We start from the raw sequence: 18,414 nt of genomic DNA, 5'->3' as shown, positions 1-18,414 counted from the left end.
ATTGTTATTGTTTTTGGAGAAGGATGTTCCAGCTGTCTTTCCAGCGCAAGTCCTTGAGTTCAGTAGCAGACAGCGAGGGCTCCCCATAGGTCACAGGACTGAATGTGCGATAGACCAAGTAAACTGAAGAGAACCAGGCTACGATCAAGGCACTGAACATGCTCTTGAGAAGCAGAGATCTGGGATGAGAGAAGGAAAGAGCAGTCACGTTACATCAAGGCTGGCCAAACACTTCGTGCAAAAGGAAGACCTAAATCTGGCCTTTCTTTTCTAAATGCCAAAGCGTCGCCACTGCTGGAAAAATCACTGCTTTCTCTGTGATAACCCTGGAGCAAAGAGCTGCACCACTTGTCTAGTTATCCATCTGTGAAAACCAAATACCTGCAGAGATGATCGCCAAGATGCTGCAATACGATGGGAATCAGGAGAATCTGGAATGTGAGGGCAGGCAGGTAGTGGTACAGGAAAAGCGTCTTCTCCATCAGGAAGAAGGGCAGGTAATTCACAGCCCAGCCTCCAACACAGATGCCCCCGGCTGATACCCAGAGCTGCCACACATCTGCAGGAGACACAAGACACCATCTCAAAGCACTGTCTCTGGAAACCTAGAAGCTCTAAGAGCTCACTTACTTGCATGGTTTGGTCTTTTTCTGAACCCTCTGCAACTGGTGCTAATACAAAGTTTAACTTCACCACACTCAGCTGAGGTAAATAGTTGCATTTGTCACACTTTGAGGTGTAAAGCAGCTTCACAGCAGGACAATAAAATGTACAGCCAGAAAAATCAGCAAAAAACCATCTGGCCACACAGGAGAGATGGTAGCTTGGTTGGAATGAACGCATTTAAAATAAACCCCTCCCTCCACAACCAGTACCCTCCTCTTTTAAATCAACACAAAAAGGCTCAGTAGAATCCAAATCTGATGCCTGAAGATTTCTCACACACAGGGAAATGAGTCAAATAAATATTATACTGGCTACTATATTGCATCATAAGGTGATGGTCACATTGCAATGACCATAACCAGTCTCTTCATGGGCTACTCTAAATGCTTGTGTCCCCCTAACAAAAATTTCAGGGTTAGTGGGTAGGAAAAAGTCCTAGTGTAGGCAAGTATATAGGTGCAAAATGTGGCTTTGGGGCCATTAAAGTGTAGCAGAACAAGTGACAACCCCCCACCTCGACGCACACGTACACAAAGGAACCAGACCTTTGGGAATGTCATAAATTTTTCTTCTTCGCCGTATCAAGTACCAGAGGGACAGAAAGACATAGACCAGAGCAGCAACATTCGCTGAAGCCCAGGTGACAACATTCCCAAGGAGGTGGATCTGGGCCTGCAGAAGAGAAGATGGTCTAAGCCAGAAGCAGGAACGTGCTGCAGCTCTTTTAGATAAATTTAAATATTACCTACACAGATTTGTTAAATTAAACTGCAGCATGTGCCTGGCTAGCAACCTGGTATTCATGAGAATAAAGCACGCTGATAAACTTTGCTGCTTCAAGACTCTCATGTAATATAAAGCATTTAAAAGATGCTGTTGGAGATGAATTCATCTTCTAAATGGAATCAATAATGGAAACTATTAAACTGCAGTTTTCCTTTACAAAATAAAAAGCAACTACTGTCAAAGCTGCATCACATGCCAAAAAAAAACCCCAACCCTCAGGGAAAATATATTAATACAGGAATAGTCTGTTTGGAGCAGCTCCTTGGCCTTGCTCCTGCTCACACTCATGGAGCTCACATGGGAACTGAATCTGCCTCCTCCAGCAGGTTCACATCTACTGCTACGTCCCGTACTTACACCAGAGGTGGGGTGCAGCCAGTACGCAATATTTGTGTCCATCGTGATCCAGTCGAGAGCGGAGGAGCTGTACTTATGTTCTGTGTCTTCATTTTTTAATGTGAGGATTTTCCACTAGAAAAAAGGCAAACAAAAGGCTTTCAGAATAGAAACGAGGAGCTAAACAGCTCCAGATATAAGACATTAAGTTCTTAACCTGGGAGAGGAGAAAGATTTTGTGTATCTCATACTGGGTACTGATCTATACAATGGTTTTATTTTGTTCTTAGATAATGCACTTTCCTTAGTGAATTTCTACAGTGTTAGTGAGGGGTATCAACACTACCAACTGCAGATAAAACACATTACAGCTCAGTTTCAGACAGCTCCTATGTGTGCACCTGATCTTTCTCCTCTTTTTTCTCATAATCACTTGGGTATTTGTTACTGAATAGCACAGGTCTGAAATGCCCTTCTAAATACATTCAGAAATAGATCTTTTTTTTCAATGAGGACATCAAACTACTCTATCAGCAACAAACAAACCATGAATCCTCAGGCTCAGAGCCTACAGAAATGCTCAGGTTCCTGGTCTGCAGCAGAAATAAAGGACTAACAAGACACTCACCTGCAATTCTGTGAACTTTGCCATGAAGCTGAGGTTTTTACTTATGTCCATCTGTGTGGGAGAGTGGAGTTCTACTTCTCTCTCTTTTTGCTCTTGGCCTGGAAGAAAAAACACATAATAAGTAGAAAGCTAGAGCCTGCAGAACACACAGACACATGATACCACCCTCCCATCAACCTGAAGCATTCCCCAGCCACAGAAACCTGTTTTCAGAACACGGCTGAGACGTACTTTTCCCGTATCTGTGCTCTTCTACGTTCCACACCATGCTCTGGTGGTAGCCCTTGGACAGCTTCTCTCCAACCACCTCCAGCTGCCGGTATCCCCACTCGGGTAAAGATGCTCCACTGAGCTGAAAGCGAGAGGCGACTGTGAACTTCTGGTCCTGGCAACTGGAGTTTCAGGATGGAAGTTTCTAGGCCCTGCCTGAGCAGTGGGTGACAGCAAGGGGCTGCTAGAAAGTATGTGGGGAGTCACTACACAATACTGTCTCAACAAATGCCACAGCCATCAAGTCATTCTGGCAAACTCTGTGAAGAGATCCGTAACTATTGCACATATTACAGACTCAGCACTCATTTCTGAGCAAGCTCCGCTTGCTGAAAAGGAATGAAGTATGAGTATGACTACCTGAAACACATGCCGCTCTTTTATCACACTGAGGAAGTTTATCATTTCCTTCTATTTACTTATTGGGTTATTTGTTATAGAGGTTTAGGCATTTTGGAGCAGAGAGATAAGTAGAACTGCGTGGAGCAAAAGATACAGGGGCAAGTAAACAGAAATCCACTTGCCTTTAGCACTGCAGAGGTGTTCACGTGAACAAACCTCACTTCTGACAAAATCGTCTTCCACACATCTGTGTCAGACTCCCGATTTACAATTTCCTACAACAGAAAGATGTCTTTTGATTGTCATGTTTTCTCAGCTGTTTCTGCTGGAACACGATGAGCCGCTCCCTTCCCGTTGACCACTCACCACTCTCCAGAGGTTCTGCGCCGGCATGGAGATGTTATAATCAATATAGCAAGAAACTTCTTGGGAGTGGGGGCTAAGAGGGGCAGCAACATCATGCCTAGAAGACAAGTAAGAACCTCCAACACCATTTCCCAAATTCACATAAAAAGCAAAGCCATAAAGGTAATGAATTGGCTTAGACCAGATTCAGTAATAAAGCAAAGAGTAACTCATTTATACAAATTGCACTGTTTACTTTGAAAGAGAACACTCTCCACTATCAAGAGCTGCCAGGAACAGGCTCGGAGGAAGCCAATACTTTGCCAGGCTGAAGAACAAGCACTGATTGTAACAAACAGAGACGCTGTTCACTGGGATTTCCAATAATAAACAAATCAGGTTTGGAAGGGGCATAGCAAAAACTCAAGCTCAGAACAGCCCCCTTCCTAATCTGAGTGATATTCAAGCACACGCAGACGCCCTTCGGGAAGCAGTCCGGAGGCAATTTCATCTGCAGCCTTTGCAAAACAGGCAAGAATCCGTGGCAATCAGCCACAGCACACCGGATTCTCCAGCACATCTTCCCCACTCACAAAGCACATCCCTCGCGCAGGAGGATGCCATCAAAGTCAGCGGAGTTGGTTTTGGGTTAACAGGCACACAAAATAACTGAATAGTTACTCTGAGAGACAACAAAGCAGAATAAGGCAGCGGGCTCGGCAGAGATGAGAAAAGGACTTACGTGTTGAGGTACCGAGTCGTGATGCCATGGACCAGCTGCACGATGTGTCCGTGCCGCACGGGCCGGGGTGGGTTACTCACCACCAGCTGCTGCCTGGTAGAGCAACACCCAAGAGGAAGCGCTTACATTCTTTAACAGACATTGCAACCTTGTCATGACCAAACTGTTAGGTCAAGAAGCTGCAGGTGGGGACAGACATTTAGGCAGCAAAATAAGAAAGTAAAGCAATCTATAGATTGTACATGAACAGAAACAAAGCTTATCTAGGCAAAGGTGATTTAAGGGCAGAATGACTCAGAGGATTGGTAACAGGATACCAACACCCCAGGCATTAGGTCAGTGCTCTGAATCCAGGTCAGTCAGGAGCAAGTACAGATTATTCCCACCACGCAGCTGTTCGGTGGCTTCTGTGAAATGAGTAAGGTCTGTCATGTGTTGGTCCTGCAACTCATGTCACTTGTGGCAGAATTACAAGAGATCAATGCCTATCTGTACCACGAAGAGCAAACTCTCATCTTGCTTCTGGGCAGGGCTAAAGCATGCTTTGGCAAGGGCGAACTCTGCAGTTCACATAACTGCTGTATTTTACTGTTCTACAGAAGGGCTTCACATCCTCCAGGGCTCATAGGAGTCTTAAATTTGAAGAATTTTAAAGAGATCCCAGATTTCTGTGGTTCTGGTGGAGTCCCTGCTTGAAAGGTTTGTGCTAGAGACAAACTTTCCCAATATGGACACAATTTATAATGGCACACAGTCCTGGTAGGACTCTACACAGTTCTCAGAGCAACATAAGAAACCTACAAAACCAACTTTTTGATCAATCTGAAATGATATCACACAAGGGCTTTTACTGGCAAAACTACAAGAAGACAAACTCCTGCTCTCCACTGACAGCTACAATGGCAAAACACTTCAGCACAAATGAGGCCTCTCAGGTACAGGCGCCCACTTGGAATCCCTTCCGGTGTGACAGATTCCACAGCTCATCCTTCACTTTAAATACAAAGAAATATTCTGCAAAAGTGATTTCCACACTCCTCTGAGACTCATTCAAGTTTGATAAAGCTCATCAAGGCACTCTAATGCCATGGCTCACATGCTTCAAAAAGCAGAACTTCCCTTTCATGCAAAGCACCTGAAGAGCTGCCACTGGTCTCATGAGTATTCGAAGATCCCCTTGTGCACAGCGCAGCCCATGTTCTGGCAGGAGCAGTTCAAACAGAATTTCCGAGTCCTCAGTAATGCTTTTACCATATTGAAGGAGGATTGTGCAAAGAGTCGCCCTTACCAGCTCTGCAGCTGAAATTACGCGCTGCCCTGTTTAGGTTTTGGAAGTGTCTAGAAGCTATGCTTACAGCAGCTTAGCATTTAAATCTCTGGCATACTCACATTCCAGGATCTTTGACAATCCACCAGTTGTTCACATCCTTGAAGGGATAGCAGGTCACCTGCTGTTGGTGGGAACTGCCTCGGCCATTCTCATACCTGTACAGAAGGTTAAAAAAACGCCACAGGTATGTAACAGGACATTTCTGTGCTCAACAAGAGTTACAGCAACATAAACCAGCTCCATTCCTACAGAGAACCTGCACATCTGCAGTGCACTCTGAAGGATTAATGAAGAGATTGCCAGGAACCGAGCTGAGAGGTGAAGAACCAGAACATACTTTCACCCTAATAATACAGACCTAGACAGACTCCTCACCTGATGGGATAAGTATTTGTGTGAGAATGGAGCCAACACTGCATGGGCTTGCCCAACACATTCCGCAGAGTAATCTGAGAGCCGTAGGCCACCTCTAAGGGCTGACCCTGAGTGATCCGAGCCAGCCCGCCCTGAGAAAAAATATGACAGGATAAGTGGAAAGAAGAAACAACCCAGAGGCTGTTTAAATTCTTTCAAGAGTCACCTGTCACTTTAAACATAGCAATAAATTAGCACAATGCCTTCTTATTTGGTTGAATCTACAAAAGTAAAATCTTGCAGCACCATACTCACCAGAAAGTAAATATATCAATGCCTGAAGGTCTTAGGCCTTAGGGAATATCCCTACAGCCCTGCTGTTCTAAAAGACAGACTAAGCACTCTTCTACAGAAAATCATACTATCATCCTCTAGTATACAGTGTTATCACTTAGGGGTTCAGTGAAGTTTCCTGTTGGAAGGGACAAACCTTCAGCACAAGAGTGAAGATATTGTTATTGGTTCACTGGGAAAAGCTTTTAATCCATTATTAGGATTTCAGTCATCATTGCTTCATCTTAAAGCAATACTATGATAGCAGAGTAGTCAAATGACATAAAAGGAACAAACACGCAAGATCAAAGGAACAAGACCACCCACAACTCTTCTAATAGTGATTTCCCCCTCTTCTCCATTAATAAATCAGTTTCCTTTACCTCTAAGCTGGCTTGAAAAGCACTTGTCATAATCTGGTCATGAGGCCCAGAGCGATACAGCAAAGTCAAGTGAACATAGAAGAAGGACAGGTACATTGCCACCGGGATGATGATGAGGGCCAGTCCTCTAGCCAGGAAATGGCACATCAAGGAAACCTAGAACACAGGGAACTCACTGGTTTCATACTCCAGATATTAAAAATATTAAAAATGCCAATGCATTTTTAGCTTGGTTTGCTTGTCTTTTTTAAGTTTTCCTGAGGACCCTCATTTAGCTTTAATTTCATGAACAGCTGGATAACTTTGAAGGATTTGGACTGGAGCCAGCAGGAGGTATGTGGAACAGTAAAGGTTTTGAGCTACAAATCAGCAAGACATGGATAAGAGCAGAAAAGCCAGCCACACACACATGCTTATCTTAAATTTAACTCCATCTTCTCCAGCAACTGTGCTGAGAAACTGTTCTATGACAGTTTGCAGACTAAGAGAAGGAATTTTAGTTCAAAACCAATCTACAGACAGCATCATTATTTATGGACCTGCTGGCCCCTGTACTGAAATGTTACACATAACGTATTCTGCATGTTGTGCTACCTACATTTGACAAGTTCTGGTCTCCTATCATGTGCCAGAAGTGGAGTCCTGCAGTGGCCAAGAGCAGCATATAGGTAAACAGGCCCATATATTTCACTCTGAGAAGAAAGTGCATAAAAATGAACATGGTTAAAAACTACGCAGTTACCTAATACAAGACATAAATGTTCAAACTTTCTCTTGAGCAGGATGTGTTAAAGTCCAAGGACTTAGATCCATGACAAGTCTGGTACAACAATATAAATATGCCTCAAGACTTTGACACCAGAAGATATAATTTGTTTGCTAACTACATCAAATAACCGCAGTGACAGGGAACTTTCTTGATAACATGCTGGCAAATCACAAAACACAGTGTCCCTAAATTCAGACTTCCTGAAGCTTGAGGCAACCAGGAGGGAGGGGTGAAATGTAGATTGTGATTTATAACATAAAGCCATCCCTGAGAAATGAATTTTGTTCTTCCCAGGAAGTTCTCTCTAATCCCTGGCATCACCTACTCTGAATTGACATCCTCTTATAGAAACAATCTAACCCATCAAGAAGTCATGGAGGCGTCTGCTCAGAACAGCACCAAGAATCAGTCTTGAAAATCCGAAGCCCCCCCAATACCTCAGACAGCAGGCGGGAAAGTCAGCTTGCTAAAAAAAAGTCATCACTTACCCAACCGCACAAGAACAAGCTACTCCAGTCAGCAGGAGCCAAAACCACCAGCTTCCAGAGAAGGACCTTAAAGAAAATTATAAAGGAAAGAATGCTATGGTGAGATCTGGGCACCTTCTTAGGATTCTGAATTCATGTAATTTAACTTGAAAAAAAACTTGCAGGACTCCACTATTCCTTATTCTACTCAGCGGTATCTCATTCTGAACCTCCCATGCCACCGACTCTCAGCCCTGATCTACAGAGTGTTGTTGAATGTATCCTGAAAAGCAAAACTGAACACTATGTGCCTCCTGATACTACAGATAAAAGAAATGCATTAAATCACTTGCTGGGCTCAGTTTAAAGATAATTTTGCTTTACTAAAGATAACTTTATCCTCTGCAAGGAGCAGAGAACATGTGAAGCCACAAGAAGAGAGACAAAGCTCTCTGAATTCAATGCCTCTAAACACTAACAAAGGAGCATTAAGTGACCTGTTATGATCAACGTTTATGTGCACAGAAGGAAACCTTTCAATAAGAATCCGGATGGACAAAGGAGTGCTCCCAAGGGATTTTATTTTTATTGTAAAATAAAAAAGACAACCTTACTACCAGGTAAAACGGTCTTTAACACTGCTCAGAAGAGAAAACTTCTGGGCCAGCCATATGAGAGGTCAAAGCATTGGATTTTACAGATGAAGTGAGATGCAAAACAGTAAAGTGACTTACATAAAAAACCCACATAGCCTGTGACCAAAACAAAGTCACCACAAGAATATCCAAAAGGTTGGGAGACAATCCAGCTTTACCTGTGCCTTTGCAAATTGTAGAACTTCAAGTAGGACAAAACTGCAAGTAGGATAAAGAAAATCAATATTGATTCCAGAAGCATGAACCTTGACTGAGTGATCAAAGAGTTCTCTGTGGGAAAAGAGACAGACATCAAATTAGGGAAACTTATCTACAGGCAAGTTGTACCTCAAACAATCACATCATTATCCAACAGAAGGACCTGCCCCTTTAAGAACAGCCAATTTGTAACAGGGAGGTGTTGGGTTTAAAGGGACAAAAACTTTCCATCAGAGCAAAGTACGTTGCCATAACTGTCTCCAAGGACAAAGAGGTGAGCAAGTCGTAAAGGAGGCAGATAAAGGTGCTGTGCTTGCCTGCAAAGGCAAAGAAAATCACTGCTGGGAAATCCAGAGGTGCTTCTCGAGGCAAAGAGAGTCCAGGCAGTGACCCCAACAGGCAGTCGGCATGATGACAAACCTTCAAGAAAGGGAGCTGCTTCGTGCAGGATTCCCTGAGCCAGAATCAGAGCAGCCGATAGCTAGGAGAGGCTTAGCTTTCCCTTATCAGACTATGAAAGAGCTGCTGAGAGGCTCTTTCCCTTTCAGGCAACCGCCAGCAGACCTTCAGAGAATAAAATCAACTAACTTAGACACACCAGAGCCACGTCAAATCATGGTGCTAAGGACATAGACTGGTTTGCTGCAGTTTGGAGATGAAGAAATTTGGTGAGCTGACTGTAAGTAGGGTCACCCTGCTGTTAAAAACCAGTATGTGCTAAATCATGCTGTAAACTTCCGAGGAAGAGAGTACAGGCTTCCCTGGATGCAAGAAAAGTGGTTTTCTGTGAGGTTATTATGGCTTAATAATAAAATGAACTTGTGTAAAGCCTCAGCCTGCTGCAGAGCTGTGAGGAGCGTGGGGAGCAGAGGGGCTCAGCAGAGACTGACACAGGCCAGGGCTGAAAATGGGCTCCAACGTGTTGTGAGAATTCTGTGGGGAGATGCTGCTCCAGCCATTTATGCACCCTGAAAATTTGCAAGGAGGAAAGGGACCACTCTCCCCCTGTATGAACAATGGGGCCCAGGGGAATAATCTTACCTAAGAGAATCAGAAGAGCAGCTCCAAGTGCAGCACAGTGGGAGAACTGCAGTTCTACCAAAATCTGGTATGCTAAAGGCACACAGAGCGCACCAGCCAGGGCCGGCAGGAGCCGCAAGGACCAAACAGGAACGTTCATCCCATATTCTGAAACAAGAGACAACAGTGACAGACAAATTTGAAAACTATTAATTGCAAAGATGGATCAATACAGAACTCCTTATGACTACAACAAGTTGTTGAATCTAACTCCTAGTCTTAGTAATTTATTGTCTGTCTTGTACTTCTCAAACTGCTTCAAGCAATTAAAAAATCACTGCTGTGGAATCCTTAATGCCTTAAACTTCGGTTAGAGATCTGCAGATTTATTTAAGAGGAGAAATGAAGGTTTCAGACAAAGCATTATTTCCACTAGTCAGGCAAAAGGAACCTGTCAGGCGCTGAAATACTGCTTATTTTCTCAGAAGAATGAGACAGTTAAAATCAGCTCTTACCAGCTCCAATCCTGTTCCATAAGAAGTTTCCATCAAATCCTCCTAAATAACCTACAACAGAAGCAGCAATTCATAATTTAAAATCTAAAGCAAGTATAAAAACTGGTGCTAAAGTGGTCCTGGAACCATTTTCCACACACATAGATTTTCCACACATGAAAGGTCTCTTTCCCAAAAGGGTTCTCTTTTGTACTGTTTTGCCTGCAGCCACACTTGATAACGTGCAGAGGCACAAAGAATATAAATTGGGAACCACAGATTCTCAGTGACAAAGTTACACATATATTTAACCTCTCCTTCCCATACAGACACTTCTATGTTGTGCATATCTCAGGCCTGAAAATCTGCTTGTTGCCAACTATTTCTAGTCACCTGCACTTCTCATCCCACCTTTCTCTTTATCTAAAGGACTGGACAACAATGAGGCAATGGATACACAGCTCTATCACCCCCAGTACTCATGCAACAGCTCCCTAATAATACTAAATAAGGGAAATTCTAATTCTCTTTACATCAGTTCAGGAGACGCTACCTCCCAAAGCGAGCAGCATGTGGCCAAGAGGCGGGCCGCTGTCATCCACGAAGAAGATCCTCTTCATGTAGAGCGAAACGAATTGGCCATAATAAACTTCATCGAAACTGAAACACAAGAGGCAGAAATGTGTCAAACTTCACTGGAATGATCCTGCAGGCTACGGGGACACAGGGAAGGAAACACTGATCTGTCGGCAAAAGGCTCAGAGTACAATGAACCGCAGGGGCTTTGCCCTTGTCCCCCCAGGAGTGTCTCTGAGGGAAACAATATCATCGTATTTACGGAGACTGGCATCAGGCAAGCACTGATCTTCTGCTCCTGCGTTCTTACTCACAAATGTTTAGAAAACCAAAAGTCTCTGTCATTCAAGTGGAAAATAAACCATTCTACTCACACGACAGCCCGTGGATAGGAAAGCCCCCACAGACGGCTTATTAATCCCATCACAGTCAACGCCACGAGGTTCATATTTATCTCCACAGTAACCACAACCGGCTTCTTCAGAAATTCCAACATCCTGTCAAAGGTCTGTCCAAACCTCCAAGAGCCAACAGAGAAGAGCAGCAGTCACCCTTTCACCCCGAGCCAGCTGAAGATCATTTGCAGAGAGCACACACCACTACTTGCTGCTACTAGCAGCTCACAGTAAATGATGTAACAAAGTACTCTCACTTCCCTCATTTATGTGTTTTCTGTTGTATGTACAAGAGTAACGCTAAATATGAAGTTACTGAACACACTTGACTTTTATCTGTCCTCCTTCTACATGTGTATGGTTCTCTCTCATCAATAGTAAGCTAGAAACTCTGCTTATTCTTACACTGGTTCTGCAGAAATGCAATAGCTTAATCCAAGCCTATATTCCACTTTGCACTAAGCAAACTTCCCAGCCCAGAATCCGACGCTAGTGACAGGCAAACCACATTGCTCAGGCAGCTTTTTTTTTTTCATTTTTTAAAAAGTTATTTCCTTTATTTCCTTCTAAACTTATCATATTTTTTTGTGGGGGGGAGAGGGGCAGAACCTGCAAACATCCTCTGTCTTAAAACATTGGCTATAGGAGCAGAGTTGTAGGTGCTGTAGGGCTCTAGTGCAGAAAGTGGGACTGAACTCTTTACTCCCGTGGGCAGAACTGCTAGGTAAGAAAACAGCAATGAATTGGTGTTGTATCTCCTCACCTCAACACAACAGAAAGTTACCGGAATAAACCCATCTGCATGGCTTTGATCAGGGGAGAACAAAGGGTGATGTGAGCACATCCCCACCAGCAAGTGCGGTGCCACCGTTCTTGTTTCTTGCTGCCTATAAAACACAAGCACTGAGTGGAAGATTGTTCAAGAAGCCCTTTGCAAAGCTGTGGTCTCTACCAGCACTATTGCACCACACCACACCACAGGCCATCACCTGTGCTCTGCCATCCCCTCGCAGGCTCTGGGACCCGCAAGAACCCCCTGATGGAGAGGACCCTGCTCCTCCCTGCAGCACAGACAGGCCTGGACCCCGGGGCAGGGCTGCAGCACTACCTGTGCCCCAGACCTCACACGCCTCCTCAAGGAACCATTAAGCCCTCTGCCAGGTTTGCGTCCCCTTCTTTAGCCTCATGAGGGGGCAGCAGGACCACTAACCCCCCTCCGGAATTTGTTCCCCGTGTTGAGCTCTATGGGGGCAGCAGGAGCACCGACCCCACACCCAGCCCTCACCCTCGAGCATTACAGGGTCAACAGGACCCATTATCCAGCCTTGAGTGGTTTTTGGGGCAGCACAGGACCCGCCTCCCACCCTCCCCTCAAGGCCTATGGGAGCAGCGGGGCCACCAGCCACCCCCCGCCCGGCCTGGAATCTCTCCCTTGAGCCTCAGGGGTACACAGCGGCGCCACTGCCCCCGCCATGAGGCCTCACCCCCGCCGCTCAGAGCCTTCCGGAGGTGACTGGGGGGCGCCGGACCAGCAGCCCCGCCGAGCCCGGGGGAGGCGGCGGGACTGGGACCCCCGGGCCTGAGGAGATGGCGGCCCCCTCCCGCGTACCAGGGGACGGGGCGGGACCGTCCAGCTCCAGCCAATGACTCGCGGCGCCGGATGTGGCGTCAGACGCACGCACCGCCATGAGGACGGGGACAAGGAAGAAACCCGTCGCGTTGCCATGGCAACGCCAGCGTGGGGCGGCTGGGCCCCGCCGCGCCATGGCGGCCGTGAAGGCCCCGCTGTGAGCGGAGCCGCGGGCCGGAACCCCCCAAAACAAACCAAAACAAACTACTCCTCCCCCCCAACAAACTCCAAACCACACACAAAAAAAAAAAAAAAACCCAAACCCAAATAAAACCCTCCCACAACAAGAACAAGAAACCAAGCACTAAAACACAACCCAACCCAAACCCACCCCCAAACAAAAACCAAAAAATAAAAAAACAAACAAAAAACCTCCCTTCCTCCCCCAAAAAAGCATACCCCCCCCCCCCCAAACAATCAACAGAAACCAAAAACCCCCAAACAAACCAACTCCGCAAAAAGCAAAGCAAATTAACAAAACAAACCACCAAAATACACAAGCCTATAACCAACAAAAACAGACCGGGGACTCGGGAACTTGAGAAAAGCATAATCTGCTTTATTTTTTTTATTTTTTTTTATTTAAATAAGGAGAATTCTTTCATATGGAAAGAGCTAATACAATCACATATTTGAAAGGAGAAACAATAGGTACTGAAACGAGGAAAAAAGGGCGATAAAGAGTGTGCCGCAACTGGCCTGGTGATTCCGTGATTCGAGTTCCGGTCCGAGTAAAAGTTTCCAAAAAATATAAACAGGTTGCACGTTACACAATTATCCATCGTCTGCCCTTTCAAATATCTGGTCTACATGAAAAGACGAAGAGAGGAAAGGCCAAAAAAAAAAATACAATGTACTATACAGGTGATGAGGGCAAAAGCTTAGAGGAGCACGGTATCCCCTTGAGAAACAAACGCGGTTTATACAGAACGGGAGGGAGGATTCCAGGCGAGGACGGCGCCTCGAGACATGCGGAAGGGCGAGTGTCTCCCTGCTGCTGCGATTCCTGGGGACAGGCATCTATGGCCACTGGGAAAATCGGGTGGTTTGGGGATTAAAATAAAGAACAACAACAACAAAAGTAGCTGGACTGCTGTCTCTGCTTCAGCAAAACGCACCTTTTTATGTCGACGGGCCACAACTAAGGATCCTGATGCCTGTTGTAAATTAATTTTTACTCATAAATGCATCTTGCTTTACAAGGAGACTGGGCTGCTGTATGTCAAGAATAACCGGCGCTGCAAGGAATTAATCTGGTGTGTAACCAGCCTGAAGCAAAACACGTTAACAAAATGCAACAGAACAAGGTCTCGACATGCAGTGGTGCTTGCTCGAAAGTGAGTATCGTAGCTTGGTCAAAAGGTGAGATGTAGCCAAAATGCTAGGCTCATTTTCTAATATATAGGCTCATTTTTTAATATATATCCATAAATACACAGAAACCACGGGGCAGCTTTGCAGTATTCTCGCAAGGAAACAGTTAAACAGAGTCTCTGCATGAGCACAACCATGCAGGGGAGTCCAATGGGCTGCAAACACATTTTGGAGTTGCTGATGACTGTAGAGCTGCCACAGGCAGAGCCAAGAGCAAAATACGGAAGCTCAACAATAATATCCATCTGACTGGTGACTCTGCTGCTTCCGCTTATTTAAAAATATACTGGACAGCCTTTTTTTCCCCTTACTTGCACCTTTCCTAGTGGAAGGAACCTGCAATTTGGCAGCTGATTTCCAGTCAAAGCAACAGCAACTCGCAAAGGAATAAATCATGAGGGCCTGACCCCTCAGCAGGGGAGACAGGAAGCAGAATTATCCCCCTATAAACCACATCCACGTTCTATACATCTCCATTCTGCTTTCCCCCAAGCTGAATTCGTGTCAGCGTCCCAGCACCCTTGGCGTTTCTGCACCTTGAGGATCAGGGGCTTTCCTTTTGACTCAAGAAGGGCACCACGAACTGCACTAACCTTGTACTAGCTTTAAACAAACAAACATAAATATATGCCAGAGAAGAAGGATATTGCACCTTAGAAATTTGGGCTCTAAAACTGCTTTCCATCACACAAAACTCCATTAAGTGAAAGAGTCTTGCCAACTGCAGCTGACGGTCACGCAAAGGTGAGGAATGGAATGAAGCTCACATGCATTTCTTGGCCTTTCCTGCACAGAATAATTCAGACATAATATATAAATAGAGCAGTGAAACAATTACTTTTTCACCTAGACCTACAACATCAAATACGTATAAATAAATTCTAGTGTTTTATTCTGTTGGGGGAAGGAACGGAGGGGTTAAAAGAGAAAGAAGGGTGACCTTTTTCAACTGGAAATATTGTAGTTCTGATGGCATTTACACCAGAGGGACTGCAATAACTTGTATCTAGCAATAACCCAGTTTCTCCAACACGTTTGACCGTTTTAAAGTCATATAGGTGGGAGGAAAGAGGTTAGTGTCATTGTAAAGCTTAAGTAGTGTGTCTAGGGTAGGAAGGAGATGAGACGGGTAAGATAAGTCTCTTTAGCCATGACAGTTGGATCCTGGGCTGATATTAGCTAGGGCCAGCTGGGCAGAAGGATAATTAAAAAAAAAATAAAACCCAGACAATTCTGTTGTTATGATATTCCCAGGAAGAAAACACAAAGGGGACTGGGATGACTTACTGCTGGAGCAATCTTTGGAACGTGTTGGGAGCAGGACTAGCAGATGCAGGTCTGGGAGATGTCTGAAGGCTGGGGAAATATTTTTCGCTGAATCTCAAACCCTGTACTTAAGGAGGATGCTAGAGAGATGCTGGCACACTCTGCTCTGAAGTTAGAAATCCATAAAACGAGAAAAAAGAAGAGCTTTTAATTTTTCAAAAGTACCATCCTATCCCTTTCCCTTCGGGTTCTCTGCCATTGTCAACGGGGACCAGTAGAGAGGGGACATTACTACATCTAAGTTAGTTTAGGTTTCTAAGCTCTTTAAAGCTACTGTATAAAATTCTTATTTATACCTAGCTTAAAACTTCAAATGCATCCCTAGAAAGTTATGAAGGATCTTTCCTAGAAAGGGGAGAAAAAAGCAAATGAAGAATCAAGAACACCTTTCAGATCCTTTCCCAAATACATTCTTTGTTCAAAATTATCTTCTTTGGAACCACCAACGCGTGACTTGCTGCCACCCAGCAGGGGCGGACGGCACAGCCAGCGAGCAAGCTATCACCTCCTGCAGAAATGAAGTTTGCCTTCCCTCCCTCCAGAGTGACCAGCCTACTTGACACTTTGAAAGAGCTAAACAACACAAACCAAGTTGAAAGTAGTTGAGCTTACTTAAGACTACTGTCAACTGAAGGACTCCAAGCACTTTCCGAAACTTGGAAGTCCGTCCTAAAATCTACACACACACGCACACAAACCAAAACCAAAAAATAAAACCCCAACCCCCTCCCAATGGGATCTTCCTTTCATAGATCAAATATTGGTAAGAAAGTGTAAGGTGATGACACCGTATACATCCTATATGCAACCGCATTCAAAGTAAAGAACTTTTTGCTGTTCATCTGGGGAAGGAGATTAAAAGGATGATTCCAAACTGCCTCTGTAACCAAGCACTTCCAACGCAAAAAAGAAGGTTCCAAGTGTGCTAAAAAGGCTGCTTTGCAGAGGGGCTCCCTTACAGATACGTTTCTATGCAAATTTTACAAAAGGCCATGAGTTAGAGGAAGAGAAAGCAAGACCGGGGGAAAAGGCAGAAGAGCAAAGCTTAGGAGAGCAGCCCCAAGGGATGAACACAATACAGAACAAGTTTCAGGAGACATGAAGAATTAGAGCGGCCAAGGTAGGGAGCGTAAGAGAGCATCACAACTACAAAAAGTAGTCCATACAGACCCGTTGGCTCTAGCCAACTCTTCTGACCCATGTGGATTTTTTCTTAACAGATATTACATTTTGTAAATCTGCTGTTTGCATTTTGTCATGTGTTTGACAGTCACTACAAAAATCCCAAACCCACAAAAACCTAAATCCGGATGAGCTTGCAACAGAAATTCGGTGTTTTTTTTTTTTTCTTTAAAATGAAATCACATCTTTTTTAATGCACGAGGCACCCCAAAGCTGCGATTAAAGTGGTGCAAGTTTCAAGATTAATGCACTGATCTACTATATGCCTTTAGTACATATTTAGTTCTAATGCAAGCACTGCTTCTAGCTTAAAATGAAAACACTGAAAAATTAATGAATGCCGTAACTGACCTGTTTGTTTTCCTTTTTTAGAAAAAAAACCAACAAATAATCCAAAAGGCTAAATTATCTGGGGAAAATCTACCCAAACCAATTCAATTTCAAAGAATCATGATTCTCAACATAGCACAGAACCGTATATAAAACTAAGCAGAGCTTTGTCAGAACATAATTTTAGCTGAAGGGAATTCTCTTCTGGAAGGAATGAGGAAAGCAGAAAGATGGGGGCTGGGAATGAGAGAACATATAAAAGTTCTGCTATAAACAAAGGTATAGCTTTTTTGTAAAAACCTCAGCTGCCTTTAAAATGAAAAACCTCAAACTAGCTCCTCTCCCCCAGTTGCCACTCTGCTGAGACAGAAGCAGGGAAGGAGAAGGATGGGCTTTGCCAAGTGAGCGATCACAGCTGTGGATGGAGCATGGGGGGAAAACATAAAATAAAAAATGGCTCGAGCCACTTAAAAGTCACAAGGTTGGTTTGTTTTAAAGCAAGCAGGTCAATGTCATATCCACTGTTTCAAACTGCTTTGTTGGGAGAGGGGCTTGGGTGATGTCGCTGTAGTCAGTCCATGTGGGGCGGGGAGTCGATCTGGTGAGATTTTCAGGAGATCCAGTGGGGTCCAGTCTAAGCTGCGGTGCCTCTCAGGCAGCAGGACCAGCTGGGCAGAGGTGCTCCTAGGCCTTGCTTTCCTCCACTTTCACTGCCTGAGGTTTGATCGCTCCTGTGCGCACCGGCTTCATCTGGTTTGTGGAGGCCGTTTCTTGCAGCTTTACCGCTCCCAGGTTGGCTTTACTTTCGTCCACCCGTTGCTTTGCCTTTTGACATACAAAAAACCAAAGCATTAGCTAGCACAGAGACCTCTATGTAGATATTAAAAAAACCCATGACCATCATTCATGCAAGACAACAAATTTGCTCCAAAAAATCAGATATTCTATTCCATCGCAGTTTGCTGTCCTAAAACACCTTGCATGTAGGATATCAAAGTGTCTCGCCTGTCCGGCAATGCAAATAACCCATAAAAACTCAACATGGACACTGTCAAACAGGCAACCCTCTGATCTCTCCTGACTTTCAAATCACACAGCATTACTCTTGGACTCAAACACCCACCCACTCTCCCTGCAGGGAAAAATAACAGCTCCCACATACAGTTTCAGCACACAGGCCTTTCCAAGGCACAGGCACAACCATATAGAAAGAGCAGATGCTTTTGGGTCAAACAAAGCGCTGATCTACACTACCTGTTGCACATAGTGTCCTTGCACAGAGCCCATACTAACTGCTGGTCCAGACGGCTTCCCGCTTGGGCTGGCAGAGCTAGGCCTGGAAATCGAAGAGTCGACAATATTCATGGAGTAAATTCTACAATGGAACGAGAACCTTATTCACGTGTGAAAGGAAAAAAAAACCCCAAAACCACAGCAGAAAGCAGCAGTAGCCAAGGCACAGGTGTGTGCTGGGCAGACCAG

General features: G+C 44.7%; 2 protein-coding genes across 14 annotated transcripts in view; both read right to left on the bottom strand.

The window, feature by feature from the left end:
* POMT1 (protein O-mannosyltransferase 1) lies at window positions 1–12,711 on the bottom strand. Its single transcript, XM_082068111.1, has 21 exons — window positions 12,575–12,711; window positions 11,854–11,977; window positions 11,070–11,213; window positions 10,673–10,779; window positions 10,141–10,191; window positions 9,647–9,793; window positions 8,566–8,677; window positions 7,773–7,838; window positions 7,114–7,207; window positions 6,516–6,671; window positions 5,821–5,951; window positions 5,505–5,600; window positions 4,116–4,208; window positions 3,395–3,491; window positions 3,211–3,303; window positions 2,648–2,768; window positions 2,417–2,514; window positions 1,810–1,923; window positions 1,212–1,338; window positions 382–559; window positions 1–179 (listed from the first exon to the last, which is right to left on the bottom strand). The coding sequence occupies exons 3-21, from the start codon at window positions 11,189–11,191 to the stop codon at window positions 5–7; spliced, it is 2,178 nt and encodes a 725-aa protein (XP_081924237.1). The 5' UTR covers window positions 11,192–11,213; window positions 11,854–11,977; window positions 12,575–12,711; the 3' UTR covers window positions 1–4.
* Window positions 12,712–13,250: 539 nt separating this feature from the next.
* Window positions 13,251–18,414, bottom strand: part of PRRC2B (proline rich coiled-coil 2B) — a 44,903-nt gene continuing 39,739 nt past the window's right edge. For 8 of the 13 annotated variants that reach the window (XM_082068034.1, XM_082068035.1, XM_082068029.1 and 5 more), the window contains 2 exons: window positions 18,187–18,307; window positions 13,251–17,757 (listed from right to left, as the gene is read on the bottom strand). In XM_082068034.1, the coding sequence (XP_081924160.1) occupies window positions 17,617–17,757; window positions 18,187–18,307 (262 nt within the window). In that variant the 3' untranslated portion in view covers window positions 13,251–17,616. Of the gene's footprint in view, window positions 17,758–18,186; window positions 18,308–18,414 lie in introns of those variants that run through there. The other 5 variants (XM_082068039.1, XM_082068033.1, XR_014185604.1 and 2 more) reach the window with 4 other exon arrangements.

This window comes from Streptopelia decaocto (genome assembly GCF_964273445.1).
Source record: "Streptopelia decaocto genome assembly, chromosome: 17".
Taxonomy (NCBI): Eukaryota; Metazoa; Chordata; class Aves; order Columbiformes; family Columbidae; genus Streptopelia; species Streptopelia decaocto.
The sequence above is the reverse complement of the archived record's forward strand: the minus strand, read 5'-3'. Positions and strand labels throughout refer to the sequence as shown.

Excerpts from the sequence above, each read along its gene's own strand:
- POMT1 (XM_082068111.1), bottom strand. The coding sequence starts at position 11,191 with ATGTTGGAATTTCTGAAGAAGCCGGTTGTGGTTACTGTGGAGATAAAT. Across the intron at positions 7,208-7,772 it reads GCTTGTTCTTGTGCGGTTGG|AGTGAAATATATGGGCCTGT; the intron begins GTAAGTGATGAC and ends CTTTCTTCTCAG. Across the intron at positions 3,492-4,115 it reads ACGACTCGGTACCTCAACAC|GCATGATGTTGCTGCCCCTC; the intron begins GTAAGTCCTTTT and ends CTTGTCTTCTAG.